At 40.6% G+C, this 23,699-nt stretch overlaps 1 protein-coding gene across 3 annotated transcripts in view; it reads right to left on the bottom strand.

Annotated features, from left to right (window-relative positions):
• LOC115135377 (cadherin-23-like) overlaps window positions 1–23,699 on the bottom strand; it is a 171,483-nt gene that overhangs the window by 30,821 nt on the left and 116,963 nt on the right. For all 3 annotated transcript variants that reach the window (XM_065023447.1, XM_065023448.1, XM_065023449.1), the window contains 3 exons: window positions 16,577–16,801; window positions 4,488–4,657; window positions 3,759–3,896 (listed from right to left, as the gene is read on the bottom strand). In XM_065023447.1, coding sequence (XP_064879519.1) covers window positions 3,759–3,896; window positions 4,488–4,657; window positions 16,577–16,801 — 533 coding nt within the window. The remainder of the gene's footprint in view (window positions 1–3,758; window positions 3,897–4,487; window positions 4,658–16,576; window positions 16,802–23,699) is intronic.

Below are 23,699 nucleotides of genomic sequence, written 5' to 3'. Positions count from 1 at the left end.
TTTTCTTGGAATAGTAACAACATAATATTAATAAAATTAATCAATCCCATATACTTTGTTCTTCCAAAATAGGTTTTAAATGCTCTAGTACAGCCAATATTAAAGACTGTCAAATGCTTCTCAAAGATGCCCTCTGGTGGTCAAACTAGCACTAACTAGCATTAAATAACGTGCCATAGAATTCTGTGGCAGCCCGCAAGGTGTGCTGCAGTATGACACAACGTGTACAGGAAGAACCACTGTAGGATCAGCCTCCCCTTCCCCAGTCACAGCCTTAAAGGGTAGGAAGCAGTTTTGAGTTTTTACTCACCAAAGGAACAACACAGTGTGGTCAAAGACCTAGTGACTTAGTTGTAGTCACAATCTGGTTACCTACAACTACAAACATAGTTATATTTTGTTTTTTAAACATATTTGTTAACCTATTTCTAGATATCTTCTAAACTACCTACAATGCAATATTTCTCTACATCATATGGATAATCTACTCTGCGTTAGCTAGCTCAGGTTAGTTAGCCACTAGCCATGCAGATCGAGTGTTCGCAATGGTGAGCTACAATCCACTAATCACGAGGAGGTGTGATGAAAACAACCAATCATATTCCTCACACAAGGGGTCCTCATGATCTCTGTGAAGTAGGCTAGAATTTTTCAACCTTGGCTTAGTACTAGCGAGCTACAGTTGCTGACTGACTGCGCTGTTGTGATCCTCTCCATTTGCCTGGAGCCTTCCTCCAATCGCTGTCTTATCGTTGACTCTTCCCCTCTTCTCCTTTGACCAATGCCGCCTCTGGGTTATTGCCTCCGGAATGTATCTACTTTGGATTTAACCTACTATATCGCTATTGGATTAGCTGACTCTCAAACATTATAGAGTATAGAGCCGAAAGAAGAAAAAACATTTTCACTGTCCCAATAATTATGGAGGGCACTGTAACTAACTTTAGCTGGCTGGTTTTCTGGCTAAGATAACTGCATATTTGATGGTTAGATGGTGTTATATATTTAATGTAATAATAATAATCATTATAATTTATTACATTTCTTTTCAAAGAATCTCAAAGCATTTCAAAATCAAAATACAAACAAGCAATATACAGTGGGACAAAAAACTATTTAGTCAGCCACCAATTGTGCAAGTTCTCCCACTTAAAAAGATGAGAGAGGCCTGTAATTTTCATCATAGGTACACTTCAACTATGACAGACAAAATGAGAAAACAAATCCAGAAAATCACATTGTAGGATTTTTCATGAATTGATTTGCAAATTATGGTGGAAAATAAGTATTTGGTCACCTACAAACAAGCAAGATTTCTGGCTCTCACAGACCTGTAACATCTTCTTTAAGAGTCTCCTCTGTCCTCCACCCATTACCTGTATTAATGGCACCTGTTTGAACTTGTTATCAGTATAAAAGACACCTGTCCACAACCTCAAACAGTCACACTCCAAACTCCACTATGGCCAAGACCAAAGAGCTGTCAAAGAACACCAGAATTTTTTTTATAGACCTGCAGGCTGGGAAGACTGAATCTGCAATAGGTAAGCAGCTTGGTTTGAAGAAATCAACTCCGGGAGCAATTATTAGGAAATGGAAGAGCGTGACTTATAGCCACTGGACTTCTCCAATTCCACTCTGTGTAGCACCCACTGGGTGATGCCTAAGCAGCTCTTGGCCCAGAAAGCTCACCACTAGGGCCATTACGATACCAGTATCGCAAAAATGAAAACAGGAGGCAGACCAAACTATTTGGTCCTTTAAAAACCTGCTGTATGTAAAATATTATGTGCTATAGGTTAGGAAATAAATAAATGTGACTCTGGATGACAACATAATGATTTTTGATTTCAATATTAGGGCTGTTTTCCCAAAAATTTGAAATCAGCTTCATGTTTTGTTTTCTTGCCACAATACTAACGAGTATTGCAATACTGGTATCGTCCCAGCCCTTGTGCAAACGATTAGGTTTAATTTGAAGTTATACATTTTAAATAATTTCTCTTGGAGTTTACATTATAGGGAATAGGCTGGCTTGCCGGGTCCTCCATATAACGTCTCACCCGCAAAAACATTTTCCGGCATGACTTCGGCATTCTGATCGGTTATAATGTAATAACTCTAAAAATAGAAAAGTGAGGTGTAACTTTGCATTGGGACTTTTGACGTGTATACTAATGAAAAACATATGTTACATGTGGTTACATTTATACTACCTACTATTAGTGGAAATGAAAAATTGCACAAGATCAGTGTCTAAGGGCAACTATACCAGACTCCAATGAAATGCGGAAGACTGACAGGAGTCAAAGCAGCAGAGATCGAACATTCAGGCAGAAAAACTAACTCTTGAAAAAAGTTAATCTCCCTTACAAGAATGTAATGTCTGTTTTATGTCATAATAATAATGCACATAATTGTGACACTGAAGTGAGCAATGCATACTTATAAAACCTCTAGATTAAGGTCGTTTCATTTTGCACTAGCTTGTACCCAAGGAGCTCTGAGGTAAAGGGATAGTTCACTCATATGATGTAAAAGGCAGCATCATCATCACAATTTTTGCTCTGTGCTGAGAGTGCTCCATCTTAAAAAACATGAACATTTTGGGGGATTGTATTAACAGTGGACTAATGAACAACACACCAAAATAGTAAAGTGATCCTTTAAAAGCTATTATTCCAACCGCAACCTTGGACTCGAGTCTCCTCCTTTACCTCTACAAAGTCACCTTGTATCTGAAAATGTCTTTCTTCTTAGGCTAGTAAACTGTTTCATTCCAGGTCCCATATTCCACATTTAATTAAGTGTAATTTTGATGATCAGGCAACATACACTGGGGTGTATAAAACATTAGGAACGCCTGCTCTTTCCATGACATAGACTGACCAGGTGAATCCAGGTGACAGCTATGGTCCCTAATTGATGTCACCTGTTAAGACCACTTCAATAAGTGTGGATGAGGTGGAGGAGATGGATTAAAGAAGGATTTGCAAGCCTCAAGAAAATTGAGACATGGGATTGTGTATGTGTGCCATTCAGAGGGTGAATGGGCAAGACAAAAGATTTAAGTGTCTTTGAACAGGGTATGGTAGTAGGTGCCAGGCGCACCAGTTTGAGTGTGTCAAGAACTGCCACGCTGCTGGGTGTCAATAGTTTCCCGTGTGTATCAAGAATGGTCCACCACCCAAAGGACATCCAGCCAACTTGACACAGCTGTGGGAAGCATTGGAGTCAAAATGGGACAGCATCCCTGTGGAACACTTTCGACACCTTGTAGAGCCCATGCCCCAATGGATTGAAGCTGTTCTAAGGGAAAAAGGGGGTGCAACTCAATATTAGGAAGGTGTTTGTTCCTAATGTTTTGTATATTGAATGTAGATGAATCTGTTCTTTTTCTTTGAAAGAGTACAAAATAGAGTGAAAACAAAAGAGAGGAGCGATTGCGTGTGTGTGTGTCTGTGTTTGTGTGCGTGTGTATATGTATATGTATGTGTGTTTGTGCTTGGATTTGGCAGGTGCACACCGGTAGCTAGTACTAGCACATTGAATTTTCTACTGCTCGAGGACCATCCGCCCCTACAGAATATTGGCTAAAAAGTTCCAGCTCCTAAATATAAACAGTACCAGCACCCAAAAATGAGTGCCTGCACCAATTTGTGAAGTGCAGTGATACGTGAAGTAAAAAGAAGTCGACTTCAAGCACTGCAAAGTGTGTGTGTGTGTCTTCACGTGTTAAAACATGTTACAGAACTCACAGTGGAGGGAGTGATGCCAAACTTGCCCTCTCCGTCTACCAGGCCGTACTCGATGACAGAGAAGAGGCCCGAATCTGCGTCTGTGGCACTGACTGTCACTATGACCGTGCCCAAGTCAACATCCTCAAACACTGGCTTCTGCAAAGGGACAGCATGACACAACAACATTAGCATACACACAGACAAGCACAAACTCAGACCATCACAATATAAATTATATCAAGTGAGTACTATTAAAGGTGTCCGCATGCATCCCAACCAAAATAGTTTGTGCATATATAATGACATTTTTGTTCGATTTGGTCTTCCACAAGTGTTTTTTCGGCTATTCGTGCACACACATTTTTTCATGAGGCAAGCCGAAGTCGGTAGCCAACGTCTATGCCCCTTTGTTGGTGATTGGTCAACAGTAGGGGTTCTTCAATGAAATGTCATTCAACAAGAAACAAATTGTTTTCATGCAACATTTTTTACTTGACAAATACTGCACCAAACATCTTAGATGTAAAAATTGCGCGACTAAGATCTTCTTGGGAAAAACGTCAACATTTATGACAGATTTCTTGAGTTATCTTTTTTTTCAAGTGAATGTCTTTTAAGGTAGTATGTGAAAACACACGCTCAGTTCGCCTAGCCGAGTTCGGCTAGGTGCCAGCTGAACCGAAGTATGCTGACGCCTTAAGGGTGATGCCCTTTGCAATGCATGTTATGAACTAGTATTTTTGGTACCTGGTAAGAGGGTTGTGTAAAGATGGGCTTGTTATCATTGATGTCTACTATACGTAGGTAGACAGGAAGCTCAGCCACTCTGGGTGGACTGCCGTGGTCCTGAGCTCTCACTGTGAAGTTCAGCCACTGCACCTGCTCAAAGTCCACTGTCCGGTTGGCTACGATCTTACCTGCACAACAACACAATGATTACCAGCACACTTCTCATCATACATATACTAATTATAGGGGAGAACGGGTTGACGAATACCGTTACATATAGTTTATTTGCCTAAGAATGACCTTCATCCACATACAATTTTTTTTCCCCAAATGTTGCCCTACTTTAGTTTGTTTTATTAAGCATTGACATGAACATTTGAGTAGAGTAAGAACTGCAATGCCAAAGCAAATATTCAACAATGTTGAATTTATTTCTACACATTTATTTTTGTAATGTTAGAGAGAAATACTGTTCAATAAATAAAGGCTTTCCTTTTTTTCAAATAAAGGCTTTACTTTTTCAAAAACATTGTATATTGGTTTATTTGTTGCTGAAAAACGAATGGCAAACACTGTGACAACCAACCCCATACTGTGTGACAACCAACCTCGGACAAAGTGTGTTTAATGGCTTATAACTCCGTGTTGGAATAAGATATGAGGATAACAAATGGTCCCCATTTCAACCGAAGACCTTGGTTTTTCTCCTAACAGTGAAAATAAGATATACTGGTGCATTAGAAATACATTAATTTGTAAAAAGTGTGACAACTAACCCCGGTCTACAGTATGTGACCAATAAAATTGGATTAGAATTTGATTTGATGCCCTCAAAGCCGGTGTTTGGTGGATATATTGGCACGGGTGTCGTTAGGCCCGGGTAGGCACACTGTGCCAATATCCTCCAAACACAGGCTTTGAGCGCATTATCACTTTTATACAATGGGTTACCAACATACTCAAATAATCATTGACATGTTTTCAATTAAAATCTTATTTTGATGAATTTATTCATAGTATTTCATCCTTCCAGATATAGTCCTGACACAAATCTAGGGTTGCTACCCAAGCTGACTGGTCATTCATTCTATCGGTTTGGTTGCCAGTCCCAGTCGTTCAGTCTTTTTGTTCTGTATCTATGGAAGAGACACAGTTGTTCATTCTAAATGTTCCATTGCCATACTGGCTGAATAACAGCAAAATAGCTGCATTTGTATTTATTTAAACTGTTTTATAAAGACATTTATTTGGGATACATCCATAATAATAAGCTAATGAGGTGCAATTTCGCCTGGCATTAGGACATTTGCTCACTCGTCAGGACACTGTTGTTCAACAACACAGCTAACACAATCACTTCAAACTGAAGCTGGAAAGACTGCAAACTAGCTGCACTTCGTTTAATTTGACCTTTTTTCAATTTATATTTCTTTGTATATTATCCATAAAAATGATGATTCATGATTTCGACTGGCTGAGAAAACGCTGCCTGTCTGTCTCGTCCTGACTCCCGACACGTTCATTAATATGGGACAGCTGGATATCGAATTTAAATATTGAAACAATGTCATAAAGGTCAAAGAGACAGACAGCAAGGTTTATACAAATGTCCACTGTTGAAACCTAAATGTTAGCCTAAAAGGAATGTGAGATAATGTCTAGATGCTTTTTAGAGTAGAGATCAAGTTTATAAATTGCCTGGCTGGGCTGATGAGACAGTGGATTGCGCAATCAGATGGAACAGAGTAAATAGGAATTTTAACGTCATAGATTTATGGACTAAAAACCATCTGGAATGCAATTTTAACTAATCAACAATCAGGATTAGACCCACCCATTGTATTGTATAATATGCTACATCTAAAAATGTCATAATTTTTGTCATGGCAAGTTGGTAGAATGTTTGCATTTAGAATGTTTTGTTGATTATTTGTAAATTAGCTTCAATACCCAGCGAATCATTTCTAGAAGGAAACAAATTGAATAGCACGACAAATCTGGGTGCATTTCTGTGAATTTCAAATCTGCCATTGTTTGTTGGTTCAATGTAAATCTGATTTGACATGATACACAGTATCATATATCAGTGTTCATTTTTCTGTAAAGTGTATTGTGAGAGGATTCTCTATCTATGGCCACATCTAGATCCATGTATTTAGAGAGTTGGGACATTGAGGTTTCTGCATTATGATGCATTTACATGATACTACAACATTATATGGTAGCAATGTTAGCAGAGCATTAACATTACATGGGGAAAATTTGAACAATCCTATGTAACTGAATGACTACAATTAGAAGAATATTCTTAATTCTAAAAGTTGGTGTAACTGTCTAAACAATATCCATTAACCCTAAAAGCGCAAACATAGTTATAACCATTGAAGTACATGGTTTTAATTCCTGCAAATACGCATAACATTCTCACACATTTAAAGTCAAATTTGAGGTTTAGAAATACAGCTTTATGCATGTTTTTCATGTTTTGAACAGTTATTTTGATTAATTTCATCCCTGGCAACTTGTCATGAAAATGTTTCTGTTATTTATTTAATGTGTTTCTGTGATACTGAGAAATTGTCGAAATAGCTAATCTGACATACCAGTAAGACCAAAAATGAAAGATGAGACTCTCAACTTTGTATATGGAGACATTGACTGGAAGCTAAATATATATTCAAATAAATGTGTTATTGTTTAGTTATAGTGGCTGTCAACCCCTAATCAGGGGTGGCACCATATCTATATATTTTCAGGGTACATACAGTGCCTTGCAAAAGTATTCATCCCCCTTGGTGTTTTTCCTATTTTGTTGCATTACAAGCTGTTAATTTAAATAGATTTGGATTTGGATTTCATGTAATGGACATACACATACATTGGGGAGAACAAGTATTTGATACACTGCCAATTTTGCAGGGTTTCCTACTTACAAAGCATGTAGAGGTCTGTAATGTTTTATCATAGGTACACTTCAACTGTGAGAGACGGAATCTAAAACAAAAATCCAGAAAATAACATTCTATGATTTTTAATTAATTAATTTGCATTTTATTGCATTCAACATCATTCTTAAATGGAAGAAGTTTGGAACAACCAAGACTCTTCCTAAAAGGAAGGAAAATACCTGTCTATTTGTGGAAAAATCACCCTGATTAACTCCTTAGTTATATCACAGTTTACCTATTTGCTTATGGTTTTGCCTACACCTAGTGACCTGCTTTTTAAATTATATGAACAAAAAATATTCAATTTTATTTGGAATGGCAAACCACAGGTGGATTGTATTTATCATCATTAGTCATTTAGGTCAACATTGGATCATTCAGAGATCCTCACTGAACTTCTGGAGAGAGTTTGCTGCACTGAAAGTAAAGGGGCTGAATCATTTTGCACGCCAAATTTTTCAGTTTTTGATTTGTTAAAAAAGCTTGAAATATCCAATAAATGTCGTTCCACTTCATGATTGTGTCCCACTTGTTGTTGATTCTTCACAAAAACATACAGTTTTATATCTTTATGTTTGAAGCCTGAAATGTGGCAAAAGGTCGCAAAGTTCAAGGGGGCCGAATACTTTCGCAAGGCACTGTATATGCATGCGTGTAGGGATATATATATTTACCAAAAAAATATGGGGGATTGGAAATGATGCAGACAATTACATTGGAAGCAACATTCTTTCTGCAATATTAAGCTGGTCCACCCTCAAAAGAAAAAGAAGACTCTTCCTAAAATTGTCTGTCCGGCCAAACTGAGCAATCGGGGGATTAGGGCTTGGTCAGGGAGGAAACCAAGAACCCGATGACAGAGCTCCAGAAGTCCTCTGTGGAGATGGGAGAACCTTCCAGAAGGACAACTATCTCTGCAGCACTCCAACAATCAGACCTTAGAAAGGCAGGGTAGGATAGATATAGGTATGTAGCAGTTTGGGTCAAGAGTGTCCCCCCCTTTGAAGAGGGGGATGACCGCAGCTGCTTTCCAATCTTTGGGAATCTCAGACAACACGGAAGAGAGGTTGAACAGGCTAGTAATAGGGGTTGCAACAATTTCGGCAGATCATTTTAGAAAGAAAGGGTCCAGATTGTCTAGCCCGGCTGATTTGTAGGGGTCCAGATTTTGCAGCTCTTTTAGAACATCAGCTGACTGGATTTTGGAGAAGGAGAAATTAGGAAGGCTTGGGCGAGTTGATGTGGGGGGTGCAGCGATGTTGACCGGGGTAGGGGTAGCCGGTAGAAAGCATGGCCAGCTGTAGAAAAATGTTTCTTGAAATTCTCAATAATAGTGGATTTATCGGTGGTGACAGAGTTTCCTATCCTCAGTGCAGTGGGCAGATGGGAGGAGGTGCTCTTATTCTCCATGGACTTTACAGTGTCACAGAACTTTTTTGAGTTTGTGTAGCAGGAAGCAAATTTCTGCTTGAAAAAGCTAGCCATTATCACGGGGGCTGTTCGATGCTAATGCAGAACGCCATAGGATGTTTTTGTGTTGGTTAAGGGCAGTCAGGTCTGGAGAGAACCAAGGGCTATATCTGTTCCTGGTTATACATTTCTTGAATGGGGCATGCTTATTTAAGATGGTGTTGAAGGCATTAAAAAAAAAAAACCAGGTACCCTCTACTGACGGGATGAGGTCAATATCCTTCCAGGATACCAGGCCCAGGTCGATTAGAAAGGCCTGCCTGCTGAAGTGTTTCAGGGAGCGTTTGACAGTGAGACACTGCAGGGCCAGGATTCACCTCTACATCACATCATCCTCTTATCTACCAACATAGACAGGGCTCTAACTCCTCGAGCTCCACAATGAGATAGGGTGCAGGCTTGGCAGCAGGCTGTTAGCCAGCCTGCCAGCTTAGTGGAAAACAACCAGGTACCCTCTACTGACGGGATGAGGTCAATATCCTTCCAGGATACCAGGCCCAGGTCGATTAGAAAGGCCTGCCTGCTGAAGTGTTTCAGGGAGCCTTTGACAGTGATGAGTGGAGGTTGTTTGACCGCTGACCCATTATGATTGCAGGCAATGAGGCAGTGATTAATGAGATCTTGGTTGAAAGCAGCAAAGGTGTATTTAGAAGGCAAGTTAGTTAGGATGATATCTATGAGGGTGCCCGTGTTTACGGCTTTGGGGTGGTACCTGGTAGGTTCATTGATAATTTGTGTGAGATTGGGGGCATCAAGCTTAGATTGTAGGATGGCTGGTGTGTTAAGCATGTTCCAGTTTAGGTCACCTAGCAGCACGAGCTCTGAAGATAGATGGGGGGCAATCAGTTCACATATGGTGTCCACAGCACAGCTGGGGGCAGAGGGTTGTCTATAGCAGGCGGCAACGTGAGAGACTTGTTTTTAGAGAGGTGGGTTTTTAAAAGTAGAAGTTCAAATTGTTTGGGTACAGACCTGGATAGTAGGACAGAACTCTGCAGGCTATCTCTGTCGTAGATTGCAACACCGCCCCCTTTGGCCGTTCTATCTTGTCTGAAAATGTTGTAGTTAGGGATGGAGATTTCAGAGTTTTTGCTGGTCTTCCTAAGCCAGGATTCAGACACGGCTAGGACACCTGGGTTGGCAGAGTGTGCTAAAGCAGTGAATAAAACAAACTTAGGGAGGAGGCTTCTAGTGTTAACATGCATGAAACCAAGGCTATTGCGGTTACAGAAGTCATCAAAAGAGAGCGCCTGGGGAATAGGAGTGGAGCAAGGCACTGCAGGGCCAGGATTCACCTCTACATCACATCATCCTCTTATCTACCAACATAGACAGGGCTCTAACTCCTCGAGCTCCACAATGAGATAGGGTGCAGGCTAGGCAGCAGGCTGTTAGCCAGCCTGCCAGCTTAGTGGAGTCTGCCACTAGCACAGTCAGTGTAGTCAGCTCAGCTATCCCCATTGAGACCGTGTCTGTGCCTCGACCTAGGTTGAGCAAAATTAAACAATCTCACTAGGATAAAGACCTCCCCCATTCCTGCCATTATTGAAAGAGATCGTGATACCTCACATCTCAAAATAGGGATACTTAATGTTAGATCCTTCACTTCAAATGCAGTTATAATCAATGAACTAATCACTGATCATAATAGTGATATGATTGGCCTGACTGACACATGGCTTAAGCCTGATGGATTTACTGTGTTAAATGAGGCCTCACCTCCTGGTTACACTAGTGACCATATCCCCCGTGCATCCCGCAAAGGCGGAGGTGTTGCTAACATTTACGATAGCAAATTTCAATTTACAAAAAAATATGGCGTTTTCGTCTTTTGAGCTTCTAGTCATGAAATATATGCAGCCTACTCAATCACTTTTTATAGCTACTGTTTACAGGCCTCCTGGGCTATATACAGCGTTCCTCACTGAGTTCCCTGAATTCCTATCGGAACTTGTAGTCATAGCAGATAATATTCACATTTTTGGTGATTTTAATATTCATATGGAAAAGTCCACAGATCCACTCCAAAAGGCTTTCGGAGCCATCATCGACTCAGTGGGTTTTGTCCAACATGTCTCTGGACCTACTCACTGTCACAGTCATACTCTGGACCTAGTTTTGTCCTATGGAATAAATGTTGTGGATCTTAATGTTTTTCCTCATAATCCTGGACTATCGGACCACCATTTTATTATGTTTGCAATTCCAACAAATAATCTGCTCAGACTCCAACCAAGGAGCATCAAAAGTTGTGCTATAAATTCCCAGACAACACAAAGATTCCTTGAAGCCCTTCCAGACTCCCTCTGCCTACCAAGGACATCAGAGTACAAAAATCAGTTAACCACCTAACTGAGGAACTCAATTTAACCTTGTGCAATTCCCTAGATGCAGTTGCACCCCTAAAAACTAAAAGCATTTGTCATAAGAAACTAGCTCCCTGGTATACAGAAAATACCCGAGCTCTGAAGCAAGCATCCAGAAAATTGGAACGGAAATGACGCCACACCAAACTGGAAGTCTTCCGACTAGCTTGGAAAGACAGTACCGTGCAGTATCGAAGAGCCCTCTGCTGCTTTATCATCCTATTTTTCCAACTTAATTGAGGAAAATAACAACAAGCCAAAATTTATTTTTGATACTGTCACAAAGCTAACTGAAAAGCAGCATTCCCCAAGAGAGGATGGCTTTCACTTCAGCAGTATTAAATTTATGAACTTTGAGGAAAAGATCATGATCATTAGGTAGCAAATTACGGACTCCTCTTTAAATCTGCGTATTCCTCCAAAGCTCAGTTGTCCTGAGTCTGCACAACTCTGCCAGGACCTAGGATCAAGAGAGACACTCAAGTGTTTTAGTACTATATCTCTTGACACAATGATGAAAATAATCATGGCCTCTACTAAACCTTCAAGCTGCATACTGGACCCTATTCCAACTAAACTACTGAAAGAGCTGCTTCCTGTGCTTGGCCATCCTATGTTGAACATAATAAATGGCTCTCTATCCACAGGATGTGTACCAAACACACTAAAAGTGGCAGTAATAAAGCCTCTCTTGAAAAAGCCAAATCTTGAGAATATAAAAAAAACTAATTGGCCTATATCGAATCTTCCATTACTCTCAAAAGTTTTAGAAAAAGCTGTTGAGCAGCAACTCACTGCCTTCCTGAAGACAAACAATGTATACGAAATGCTTCAGTCTGGTTTAAGACCCCATCATAGCACCGAGACTGCACTTGTGGAGGTGGTAAATTACCTTTTAATGGCGGCAGACAAGGCTCTACATCTGTCCTCGTGCTCCTAGACCTTAGCGCTGCTTTTGATACCATCGATCACCACATTCTTTTGGAGAGATTGGAAACCAAAATTGGTCTACACGGACAAGTTCTGGCCGGTTTAGATCTTATCTGTCGGAAGGATATCAGTTTGTCTCTGTGAATTGTTTGTCCTCTGACAAATCAACTGTAAATGTTGGTGTTCCCCAAGGTTCCGTTTTGGGACCACTATTGTTTTCACTCTATATTTTACCCCTTGGGGATGTCATTCGAAAACATAATGTTAACTTTCACTGCTATGCGGATGGCACACGAAATGGTACATTTCAATGAAACATGGTGAAGCCCCAAAATTGCCCTCGCTCGAAGCCTGTGTTTCAGACATAAGGAAGTGGATGGCTGCAAACTTTCTACTTTTAAACTCGGACAAAACAGAGATGCTTGTTCTAGGTCCCAAGAAACAAAGAGATCTTCTGTTGAATCTGACAATTAATCTTGATGGTTGTACAGTCGTCTCAAATAAAACTGTGAAGGACCTCGGCATGACTCTGGACCATGATCTCTCTTTTGACGAACATATCAAGACTGTTTCAAGGACATCTTTTTTCCATCTACGTAACATTGCAAAAATAAGGAACTTTCTGTCCAAGAATAAAGCAGAAAAATTCATCCATGCTTTTGTTACTTCTAGGTTAGACTACTGCAATGATCTACTTTCCGGCTACCCGGATAAAGCACTAAATAAACTTCAGTTAGTGCTAAATAAGGCTGCTAGAATCCTGACTAGAACGAAAACATTTGATCTAATTACACCAGTGCTAGCCTCCCTACACTGGCTTCCTGTTAAGGCAAGGGCTGATTTCAAGGTTTTACTGCTAACCTACAAAGCATTACATGGGCTTGCTCCTACCTATATTTCCGATTTGGTCCTGCCATACATACCTACACGTACGCTACGCTAATTGTCCCTAGAATTTCTAAGCTAACAGCTGGAGGCAGGGCTTTCTCCTACAGAGCTCAATTTTTATGGGTCTGCCTAACCATGTGAGAGACGCAGACTCAACCTATAAGTCTTTACTGAAGACTCATCTCTTCAGTAGGTCATATGATTGAGTGTAGTCTGGCCCAGGAATGTGAAGGTGAACGGAAAGGCTCTGGAGCAACGAACCGCCCTTGCTGTCTCTGCCTGGCCGGTTCCCCTCTCTCCACTGGGATTCTCTGCCTCTAACCCTATTACAGGGGCTGTGTCACTGGCTTACTGGTGCTCTTCCATGCCGTGCCTAGGAGGGGTGCGTCACTTGAGTGGGTTGAGTCACTGACGTGATGTTCCTGTATGGGTTGGCGCCCCCCCTGGGTTGTGCCGTGGCGGAGATCTTTGTGAGCTATACTCGGCCTTGTCTCAGGATGGTACGTTGGTGGTTGAAGATATCCCTCTAGTGGTGTGGGGGCTGTGCTTTGGCAAAGTGGGTGGGGTTATATCCTGCCTGTTTGGCCCTGTCCAGGTGTATCATCGGATGGGGCCACAGTGTCTCCTGACCCCTCCTGTCTCAGCCTCCAGTATTTATGCTGCAGTAGTTTATTTGTCGGGGGGCTAGGGGTCTGTTATATCTGGATTACTTCTCCTGTTTTATCCGGTGTCCTGAGTGAATTTAAGTATGCTCTCTCTAATTCTCTCTTTCTTTCACTCTCTCAGAGGATCTGAGCCCTAGGACCATGCCCAGGACTACCTGGCATGATGACTCCTTGCTGTCCCCAGTCCACCTGGCCGTGCTGCTGCTCCAGTTTCAACTGTTCTGCCTTCGGCTATGGAACCCTGCTACCTGTCCCAGACCTGCTGTTTTCAACTCTCTAGAGACAGCAGGAGTGGTAGAGATACTCTTTACTCCCGAGGTGCTGACTTGTTGCACCCTCGACAACTACTGTGATTATTATTATTTATGAACATTTGAACATCTTAGCCATGTTCTGTTATAATCTCTACCCGGCTAGCCAGAAGAGGACTGGCCACCCCTCATAGCCTGGTTCCTCTCTAGGTTTTGGCCTTTTTAGGGAGTTTTTCCTAGCCACCGTGCTTCTACACCTGCATTGCTTGCTGTTTGGGGTTTTAGGCTGGGTTTCTGTACAGCACTTTGAGATATCAGCTGATGTAAGAAGGGCTATATAAATACATTTGATTTGATTTGATAAACATGTTTTGCATCTCCGGGCTTTCACTTTGGAACATCTACATTTAAAAAAGTCTAATAAATCTATTTAATATAACCAACACCATCATAATAAATCCATTATTTATTTCAGGCAGCTTTAAAGAAACATTATATAAAGAAAATGTAACCCATTTCAGAAGAATAGAATAGCATATTCTGAGTGGTCCTTATGTTAGGCCTTGATCTGGCTATGACATATGGCTGTGGGCTACACTAGTTAATTTAACAGGCAAGATTTGCCATTTCCGTGGCATTATTTTAAATTATTTTTTAGTAGAATAAAAAACAAGAGCTGTCCCACACCCAGATAAATTAGTTTTTAATTTAGAATGTCCTACAAAAACAAAAAGGTCATCCCTTGCCTGGTCTCGAATAGCGAATGGAGGAAGCGCTTCCTGAGGTTACATTTTTAATATGACAGGTATGATACACCGGTTATAAAGCTTCATAATGTGCGTTCATTTTAAGAATTGAGGTATAAAAATAGCAGCACGAGAAAGCTGGGATCCTCTTTTAAATAGTGGTCAGTCAAAAGTCTGTTTTCACACACGATTGCGCAATTACTGGGCTTATATAAGAACTAGGATCTGTACGCTATGAGCTCTCCAACCCTGTTCCAGGGGTCCTACAGTAGGACTACAGGCTACACTTAGAGTTATTTGGCCACTTTAGTTGTGCTACAAACCTTATCAAAACATATATGCCTATGGTCTAGGCTACGTGCGACTATGATTTGAAAAACTGGCAAAAAATGCATTCTCTGTTTCTTGCCTTAGACTGCACACGCTGGGCATCACTCACAAGTTCTCAAATTATTCTTGCCTTTACATATACTAAATAATATATGTGTGAAATTTCTTTTGGTTTGGAATGGGCTATTATCATGCACCCTTTGGAACAGGGAAAAAAAGAAGTAATCTGTATGCACTTGAGTAGCATATGGAGGACGCTTCTCCTGCGGTTAATTTTCATGCCAGCCAGGTAGTCTACTCCAGTTGTAAAGCAGAGCAATGTGTTTGATATAAAGAATGTTTACAAATAAATATAGTAGGCCAGGCCTAGCCTATAGAAAGCTTATGGGATCCTCTTTTTAATAGAGGCCATCAAAACACTGTTTTCTCACACAATTACATAGCATAGCCTATATAAATGTTGCGCAACATGTCTAGTTACTGTGGCAGTAATATGGTCACGGTGAAGTTTTACAAGAGAGTGAGGACGGAGTTTTAGGAGCAGTGTGGGAACAGGGACTCTTTTCTGAAGCAATTCCGGGGGTGTTTGAATTGGCTGCAGAGATGGGCTTCCAGTGAAAATCTGATGTACTGTATATTGTAGAAGTAGTAGTACGATAAGAATAGATAAACTAATATCCAGGCTAGTAAATTGGTAGGCATAATACGTTTGATAAGTGTACGTTATTGTCTATTTCATATCACAAAAAAATAAATAATATTTGAAAGAAAGAAAGGAAATAATCTGCCTTTTTTGAGTGAGATTTGAGTGTGTTGTTGAGTTCTGAGAATATGAAATATACTTATGTCACTGTGGGAGAGAGGGAAATGTATGACATTTACATTATGCCAGGATATGTTATTGTTAGCCATCAGGGATCCTAAGGGAGGGGTCCTCTGGGAGGAGAAGAGACACAGTCTGGTACCAGGCACCATGACAGCCGTGAGTTGGGGAGCAGTGAGCACTGGGGTAGAGGTCAGATGAAGTGAGGAAGAACAGGTATTATTACGGTTCTGTCTAGCAACAGAGATGCATTGGCTGTTCAGATGTGTAGGAGGAGCATCAGGAGGAAGGGTTAAATATCAGTGCTTGTGTGAAATGTCATTGTCATTGTCTAATGCAGCTGTATTGATCCTCTGGGAAGAATTAAACTTGTTTCAGCTTTCATAGTGTCCGTTGAATTTTTTACACTGAGAATTAGAACCTAACCGTGTGCTACTTATAAGAAGATATTTGAAAATACTTTCAAATACACAGAAAATAATAAATATAATTAAATAATGTATGCATGTATTTGAACCCAGGTCTGGAGTGTGTGTTCACATCTGTGTATGCAAGTTTGGTGTGACTTTAGTTCGAATATACAGTAAGCTGTTGAAGACTACACAATGTGTGTGTGACTGTGTGTGTGTGTGTGTGTGTGTGTGTGTGTGTGTGTGTGTGTGTGTGTGTGTGTATGTATGTGTGTTGTACCAGTAGAGGGGTCCTCCAGTCTGAGGTAGTCCCCTCGGGGCAGGTGTAGCAGCTGGTAGATGACCTGTCCATTAGGGCCTTTGTCTGGGTCCACGGCTGACACCGACAGCAGAGTGGTGCCTGGCTGAGCCCCTTCCAGAATCTTCTCTGAGAAGTTGGCCACTCCAAAGGGTCTGAACCGCGGGGCGTTGTCATTCACATCCAGCACGTTCACTGTCAGTCTCGCTGTCAATGGTTGAGAGGCAATTGAGAGGGTTAGTATTGGGAAGAGACAGAGAAAAGATTAGAGTCGATGTCCGAACCACCGTAGAAATATAATTAGCATAATACTAATAAAAAAACATAAAAATCAGTCTGTTTAAGCTAGAGATTTGAGTTTTTTTGCATGGGCTGCATCTCAAGTGGCAGAGCTACAGCGGCTTTTTCCAGACTAGGAGACATCCCAAAAATCGGTCTTGTCACAGAAACGTCTGTGGCGTCCGAATGATTTGACAAACATACTAATATGAACCCTCTATGGAAAGATGACTCTCACAATAGTGTTCACTGTTTTGCTCTATGACTGAAGGTGGTAACGCCGATGTGCCAACTTCTGTCAGTAACGTCCGAATGGTTTGGGCTATACACTAACATGAAAGGTGAGACTCTCACGAACACATACAGTACATGTCGGATGTTTTGTCTACGATTCTAAAAAGCCTCACAAGACTCGTCTGAAAGTAACCCGGTACCAGTTTAAAATAAGTACTGTACATGTGACCCGATTCAGGAAACTAGGCGTATGTCGCAAGTCACTACTTCACAGGAGAGCCTTTTGAACGTAAAACATTTATGTTTTATCAAAATGCTTTTTTTGGCCTTCTCGAGCATGTGAACTTTCATGTGCCTTAATATAAAACTTGTATGTCATCTGTAAATACGAATACAATTGTTAAATTATGAGCGTAGTTGGTTTAGCCACAGAGAAAGCTAGCAACCTTCCCACTAGCCATGGTTGGCTGAGATAATGAGTGGGCTGGACAGATGAGAGATGAGTTTGGATTGGTCTGCATCTATTGTCTATAAAATGAACTGCTCGTAATGTGTAGATAATCCTTTCTACTGCAGTTTTTTTTAAGATATAACATTACCATTGGAGAACTGCAAATATGTTGCTACTGCTCTCAATAACATTGCTGCCCTGAATTTATCAGGCGCTATCGACAAAGGTCAGTGGGAAAAAGTTGTGATGGACTACTTTCTGGACGACAATCGTGCCATGCAATGCTGATTCTCTCTCACTCTGAAAATAACACATTTTGAAATCAGTGGAACACAACGGGCCAAACAAGGTGTCATATAAAAGGGGTTGCAGTCTGCCGTGAAGCATTAATCCATGTACACAGGTAAGAATCTAGCTATAGATTCAGATATAATACGTTTCTAATTTTGTCAGAAAGTTGTTTTCATTGCAAGCTAAAGCTAGCTGTTAACTAGCCACCTAGAGTTCGATGGCTGGCTTGCTTACTAACATTGAACCTAACATTATTTGGTTAACTTTAGCTTGCTATGACAATCGGTTTGTATTGCTAGTAATGTTACTCTATGGATTGGGATTATAGCTAACGATAACATGACATGTCTAAACAAAAGACCCCAAGTTAAAGCTTGCTGTTAGCTAGCTAACATTAGCTGAGGTTAGGTGGCTGGCTTGCTAGCTAACATTAACTTATGTGTATGAAGTGTGTGTAACGTTAGTGATGTTTTCTCAGAATGCCATTTTGCATTGTTAGTTGTAGCCTAGTTAGCTAGCAATCATTGAACCTATTGGTTAACTTTAGTTAACCAACTATGACAATCCGTTTGTATTGCTAGTTAAAGCTTGCTGTTATCTAGCCAGATTACGTTATATGGCTGGCTAGCTACAGTAGCTAACATTACCTGTATCAACTGTGTGCAGTGATGTTATCTCAGAATGCCATTTAGCATCTGTTGTATAATAATGCTAAAATATTTGTATCTGGAATTTGTCTTTCAGCATCAATCAGTAGAACATGCCTGACTCTAATCCATCAGTCATACAGTCATCAAAAAGAGAGCTGGCCCAAGCAAGCAAAGGCAGCAGCGCAGTCATCAACTACATGCACTATTTCTTCACCAACTACGGAGTTGGGAAAACACGTGTGGACCTGAATTGTGAAAACTGCAGTGGCCAAAACAAGAACAAGTTCGTGCTCTGGTATTTTGCCTGGACCTTCACTTCCTGATCACAGGCCACATCATGATTGCCTCATCATGAAGCGCTTCAGAAAGACCAGAGTGAACACTTTGTCTGAGATGGCTGGTGTTGTGAAGGACAGCACTGGGGTTAACATCCCACAGCTGGTTGGACTGAAGGATGATACGGTGCTGGTGGAAAGTTATGGCTTGGCAACAACACCTGACTTCGTAATTCAGGCTGCTGCCACAGATCAAGCAGTACCAGCACTTCAGGTAAAACATTATTTTCATTGTATGAGGTTATTCTTATCTAAACTTGGGAGGTGAATTGATGTTGTGGAGGGTTGTAAATATCTTTATATTTTTGTTGTTGTTGTTATTCCCTGTTTTGCAGCTTCGATGCTCTGGAGCCTGGTGTTGTCACCAAGGAAAGTTCGGACTGTCTGGACCAGGTTTCAGCTGCTGCGCAACGCTCGCATCCTTCCTCCCATAGATGGCCTGCCTGTAAAAGCACCACCTGGACTGGACACAGCTAGACAAACTATATTTTTGACAAGATCAGGGAGTTTTGCAACAAAGAGGCTATGGACATCACATGCCCTGCACCAAAGTCAAGGGCAGGACAGAAACAGGCTCTCCGAATATAGATTCCCTTGTTCATGCGTGGTTTGGACGGACCAGTCATCAGCACTATCTGCAGTGCCTCTATTCACATGACTCTCTCCTAGCACTACGTTGTTGCTACTATTTTTCTTTTATCCTGCTGCTCAGCCACTTTACCTCTGATTGTATGCATATAATTACCTTGTCTATCACTGATATCGTTATTGATATTTTTGTTGTACGTATTGTAGATTTTATTTATATTGACACTGTTTCTGATATTGCTACTATGCAAGTAACCATTTGGCTGTACCGTTTACACCTTCCGCCCATAACCGTAAGGCTCTCCAGAGGGTAGTGAGGCCTGGGCAACGCATCACCGGGGTAAACTACCTGCCCTCCAGGACACCTAAACCACCCGATGTCACAGGAAGGCCAAAAAGATCATAATGGACAACAAGCACCCGAGCCACTGCCTGTTCACCCCGCTATCATCCAGAATGCAAGGTCAGTACAGGTGCATCAAAGCTGGGACCGAGAGACTGAAAAACAGCTTCTATCTCAAGACTGTTAAACAGCCATCACTAACATTGCATGGCTGCTGCCAACATACTGACTCAAAGCCACTTCAATAATGGAAAGATTGATGTAATAAATGTATCACTAGCCACTTTAAACAATGCCACTTCATATAATGTTTACATACCCTACATTACTCATCTCATATGTATATACTGTACTCTATACCATCCACTGCATCTTGCCTATGCCGTTCTATACCATCACTCATTCATATATATATATATATATTTTTTTATGTACAAATGTTATTCATTCCTTTACAATTGTGTGTATAAGGTAGTTGTTGTGAAATTGTTAGGTTAGATTACTCGTTGGATATTACTGCATTGTCGGAACTAGAAGCACAAGCATTTCGCTACACTCGCATTAACATCTGCTAACCATGTGTATGTGACAAATAAAATTTGATTTGATTTAGAGACCATGCACTTAGCAAGACTTAGCAAAATATTGATATGTGTGGCCGTAACATGATTTTGTGACATACCACAACAATATCGTGTAACCGTATTAAGTGTCCACCACATAAATATATGGAGCATGCATCTGTTTATGTATAGTACAGTGCCTTGTAAAAGTATTCATCCCCCTTGGTGTTTTTCCTATTTTGTTGCATTACAACCTGTAACTTAAATTTATTTTTATTTGGATGTCATGTAATGGACATACACAACATAGTCCAAGTTTTGGAGAAGTACAGATCGGGGTTGAGTTATAAAAAAATATCCAAAGCTTTGATTATCCACAGAGCACCATTATTTAAAAAAAGAATATGGTACCATAACAAACACGCCAAGAGAGGGCCACCCACCAAAACTCACAGACCAGGCAAGGAGGGCATTTAAACAGAGAGGCAACGAAAATACTAAAGATAACCCTGAAGGACCTGAAAAGCTCCACAGCGGAGATTGGAGTATCGGTCCACAGGACCACTTTAAGCCGTACACTCCACAGAGCTGGCCTTTACGGAAGAGTGTCCAGAAAAAAGCCATGCTTAAAGAAAACATAAGCAAGCACATTTGGTGTTCATCAAAAGGCATGTTGGAGACTCCCCAAACATATGGAAGAAGGTATTCTGGTCAGATGAGACTAAAATTGAGCTTTTTGACCATAATGGAAAACGCTATGTCTGGCGCAAACCCAACACCTCTCATTACCCCGAGCACACCATCCCCACAGTGAAGCATGGTGGTGGCAGCATCATGCTGTGAGGATGTTTTTCATCGGCAGGGACTGGGAAACTGGTCAGAATTGAAGGAATGATGGATTGAGGTAAATACAGGTAAATTCTTGTGGGAATGACTCAATCCAACTGAGAATCTGTGGTATGACTTAAAGAGTGCTGTACACCAGCGGAACCCATCCAACTTGAAGGAGCTGGAGCAGTTTTGCTTTGAAGAATGGGAAAAAAAAACAGTGGTGCTGAAATGATTTATACTTTTACTCAAGTATGACAATGTAGTACTTTTTCCACCACTGGATGTGGCTGGGGGTTATATGATTTATTTCCCATGACCCATCAATTTAGACAAGTGTGTCTGGGTGTCATCTGATATCTATAACATATTTTTATCGGGACACTTTCTGTTTACCTGGAATTGTTCCTCACTGTAGGCTACTACAACTTTTAGTTAATCTTTACTACACTACTCACTGACCTCAAATGTGAATCCTTAAAGAGATGGGTGGGGCTGGCTTAATAGGGTGTGGACAATGCTGAAAGGGTGTAGACAAAGGAGAGCTCTCCAGTAGGTACCAAATATTCAAAGGCCCTTTTCTCAAAAGTGAGTTTAAAAGTTTAATCAACTTTCAAAGCAGAATTACTTTCCCATTGTTCCTCAAAAATGCAATGTATGATATACCATTTGTTAGCTCTGAGTCTCTACTATTTTCCAACGTAAAAAAAAATTAAATCAGATTTTGCTACATAAGACCGATTTGAGCTGGTCAGTCACATATATGGAAATACTTTAGTACCAAAAAAGGGGTTAAACAAGGGTAAAAAAACAAAACACTCCTGAGCATGCTTAAATCTCTCAGATATAGGACAGATACTTCAAAACATACTTCTAATCTATCTGTTTTTCATGTATGTTTCTACGGGCTAATAGCATTAAAGCCAAATTCAATGTTTCATCCATTTGTTTTTTACTTTATACCTAGAGGGGTCCTAAAACTAAAAATCAAATAGCTAAATGATTCTTGGTATGACTATGGCTGAGGCGGTCACAAAATGTTGTCAGCCGGTGATTGTCAAGCAAATAATTTTCGGTCTCACGGTAATTGACCGTTAATTGACGTAAACACATTTAGCATCTCCTGGCTTCCACACATAGCCTACAAGCCACTGATGCAGACCTTTGGAACATATTAACTCAGCAAAAAAATAAACGTCCCTGTCTTTAATAGATCATTCGTAAAAATCCAAAAAACTTCACAGATCTTAATCTAACAACAATGTTTCCCATTGTCATGATGTTGGCCTGTTGGGGGAGTTTTATGACCCCAATAAATACCTTTCCCCTTTTCTCTCTCTCTACTTTTTAGAGTTGACTCTTATAAAGCCTTTGTAACATAGAGAGTCTGGTAAACATCAAAAGGTGGGAAACGGAACCATATTTCGGTAATCCAACCAGTTGAAAATATGAGTTGGTTATTAATGAATATGATCCCAGATCATTTGTTGTCTGAGACATACATTACTACTAATGGACAGGATGACAAACTGTATCTTGGAAAGTCTACACATTCTAGTTATCAGATTCACATGGAATTGTTGTGCAATTTAAATGTTTAAATATGAAACTATTTGTGAAAAGATTAAATGTAATTTTAGCTTCTAAAGGAGAGAATTGGTTGTCATAGAGTAAACTCTGCTCACTCAGAGGACCCGCCCAAGTGAACTATGAAACACGCCCTTCTCTTCACCACTATATAAACCCGTTGCCGAAAATTCTACTTTCTGTTCCGAGGACGTGAGGACGACGGTCCTACGTGTTCAATGTGAAGGTGACGATCGACACACTGAAAGGATTAATTTTGACTATACCAGCCAGAATATAGCACAAGCTTAAAGTATGGCAACTTGGCATGAACTTTGAACTCTTATTCACTCCAGAAGTGATACCTCCTAGCTGTTGAGTTAGCAGCAGCCGCTGTAAACGTGGGCAAGGAAAGTACGGATGACGTATCCCGTCTAACACACACAACGATACCACAACGTATCCTGTTTCCCACCAGAGATATTCTTCAGAGGACAGGAGATCCATGCTGGACAACCCGGCCTTCCATCTACGACCAATCTACCGGAGCACAGCTCAGAGTAAATATTTATTTATTTTGACCCCCACTTTGTTCAGGGACACATTATTCTATTTCTGTTGGTCACATGTCTGTGGAACTTGTTCAGTTTATGTCTCAGTTGTTGAATCTTGTTATGTTCATACAAATATTTACGCATGTTAAGGATGCTGAAAATAAACGCAGTTGACAGTGAGAGGATGTATCTTTTTTTGCTGAGTTTATATTTTAAAAAGTCTAATAAATCCATGTAATATAGCCAACACTTTCACAATAAATATTTTTTTTATTTTAGACAGGTCTACAGAAACATGATTTGAAGAAAATGTGGTCTATTTCAGAAGAACAGAATAGCAAACTGAGTTGTCCTTATGTTAGGTCATGATCTGGCTATGCCAAATGGCTGTGGGTTACACTAGTCCATTTAGCAGAGAAGATG

This window comes from Oncorhynchus nerka, linkage group LG10 (genome assembly GCF_034236695.1).
Source record: "Oncorhynchus nerka isolate Pitt River linkage group LG10, Oner_Uvic_2.0, whole genome shotgun sequence".
Classification (NCBI taxonomy): Eukaryota; Metazoa; Chordata; class Actinopteri; order Salmoniformes; family Salmonidae; genus Oncorhynchus; species Oncorhynchus nerka.
Note: the sequence above shows the minus strand (reverse complement) of the source record. Positions and strands in the feature narration are given on the sequence as shown.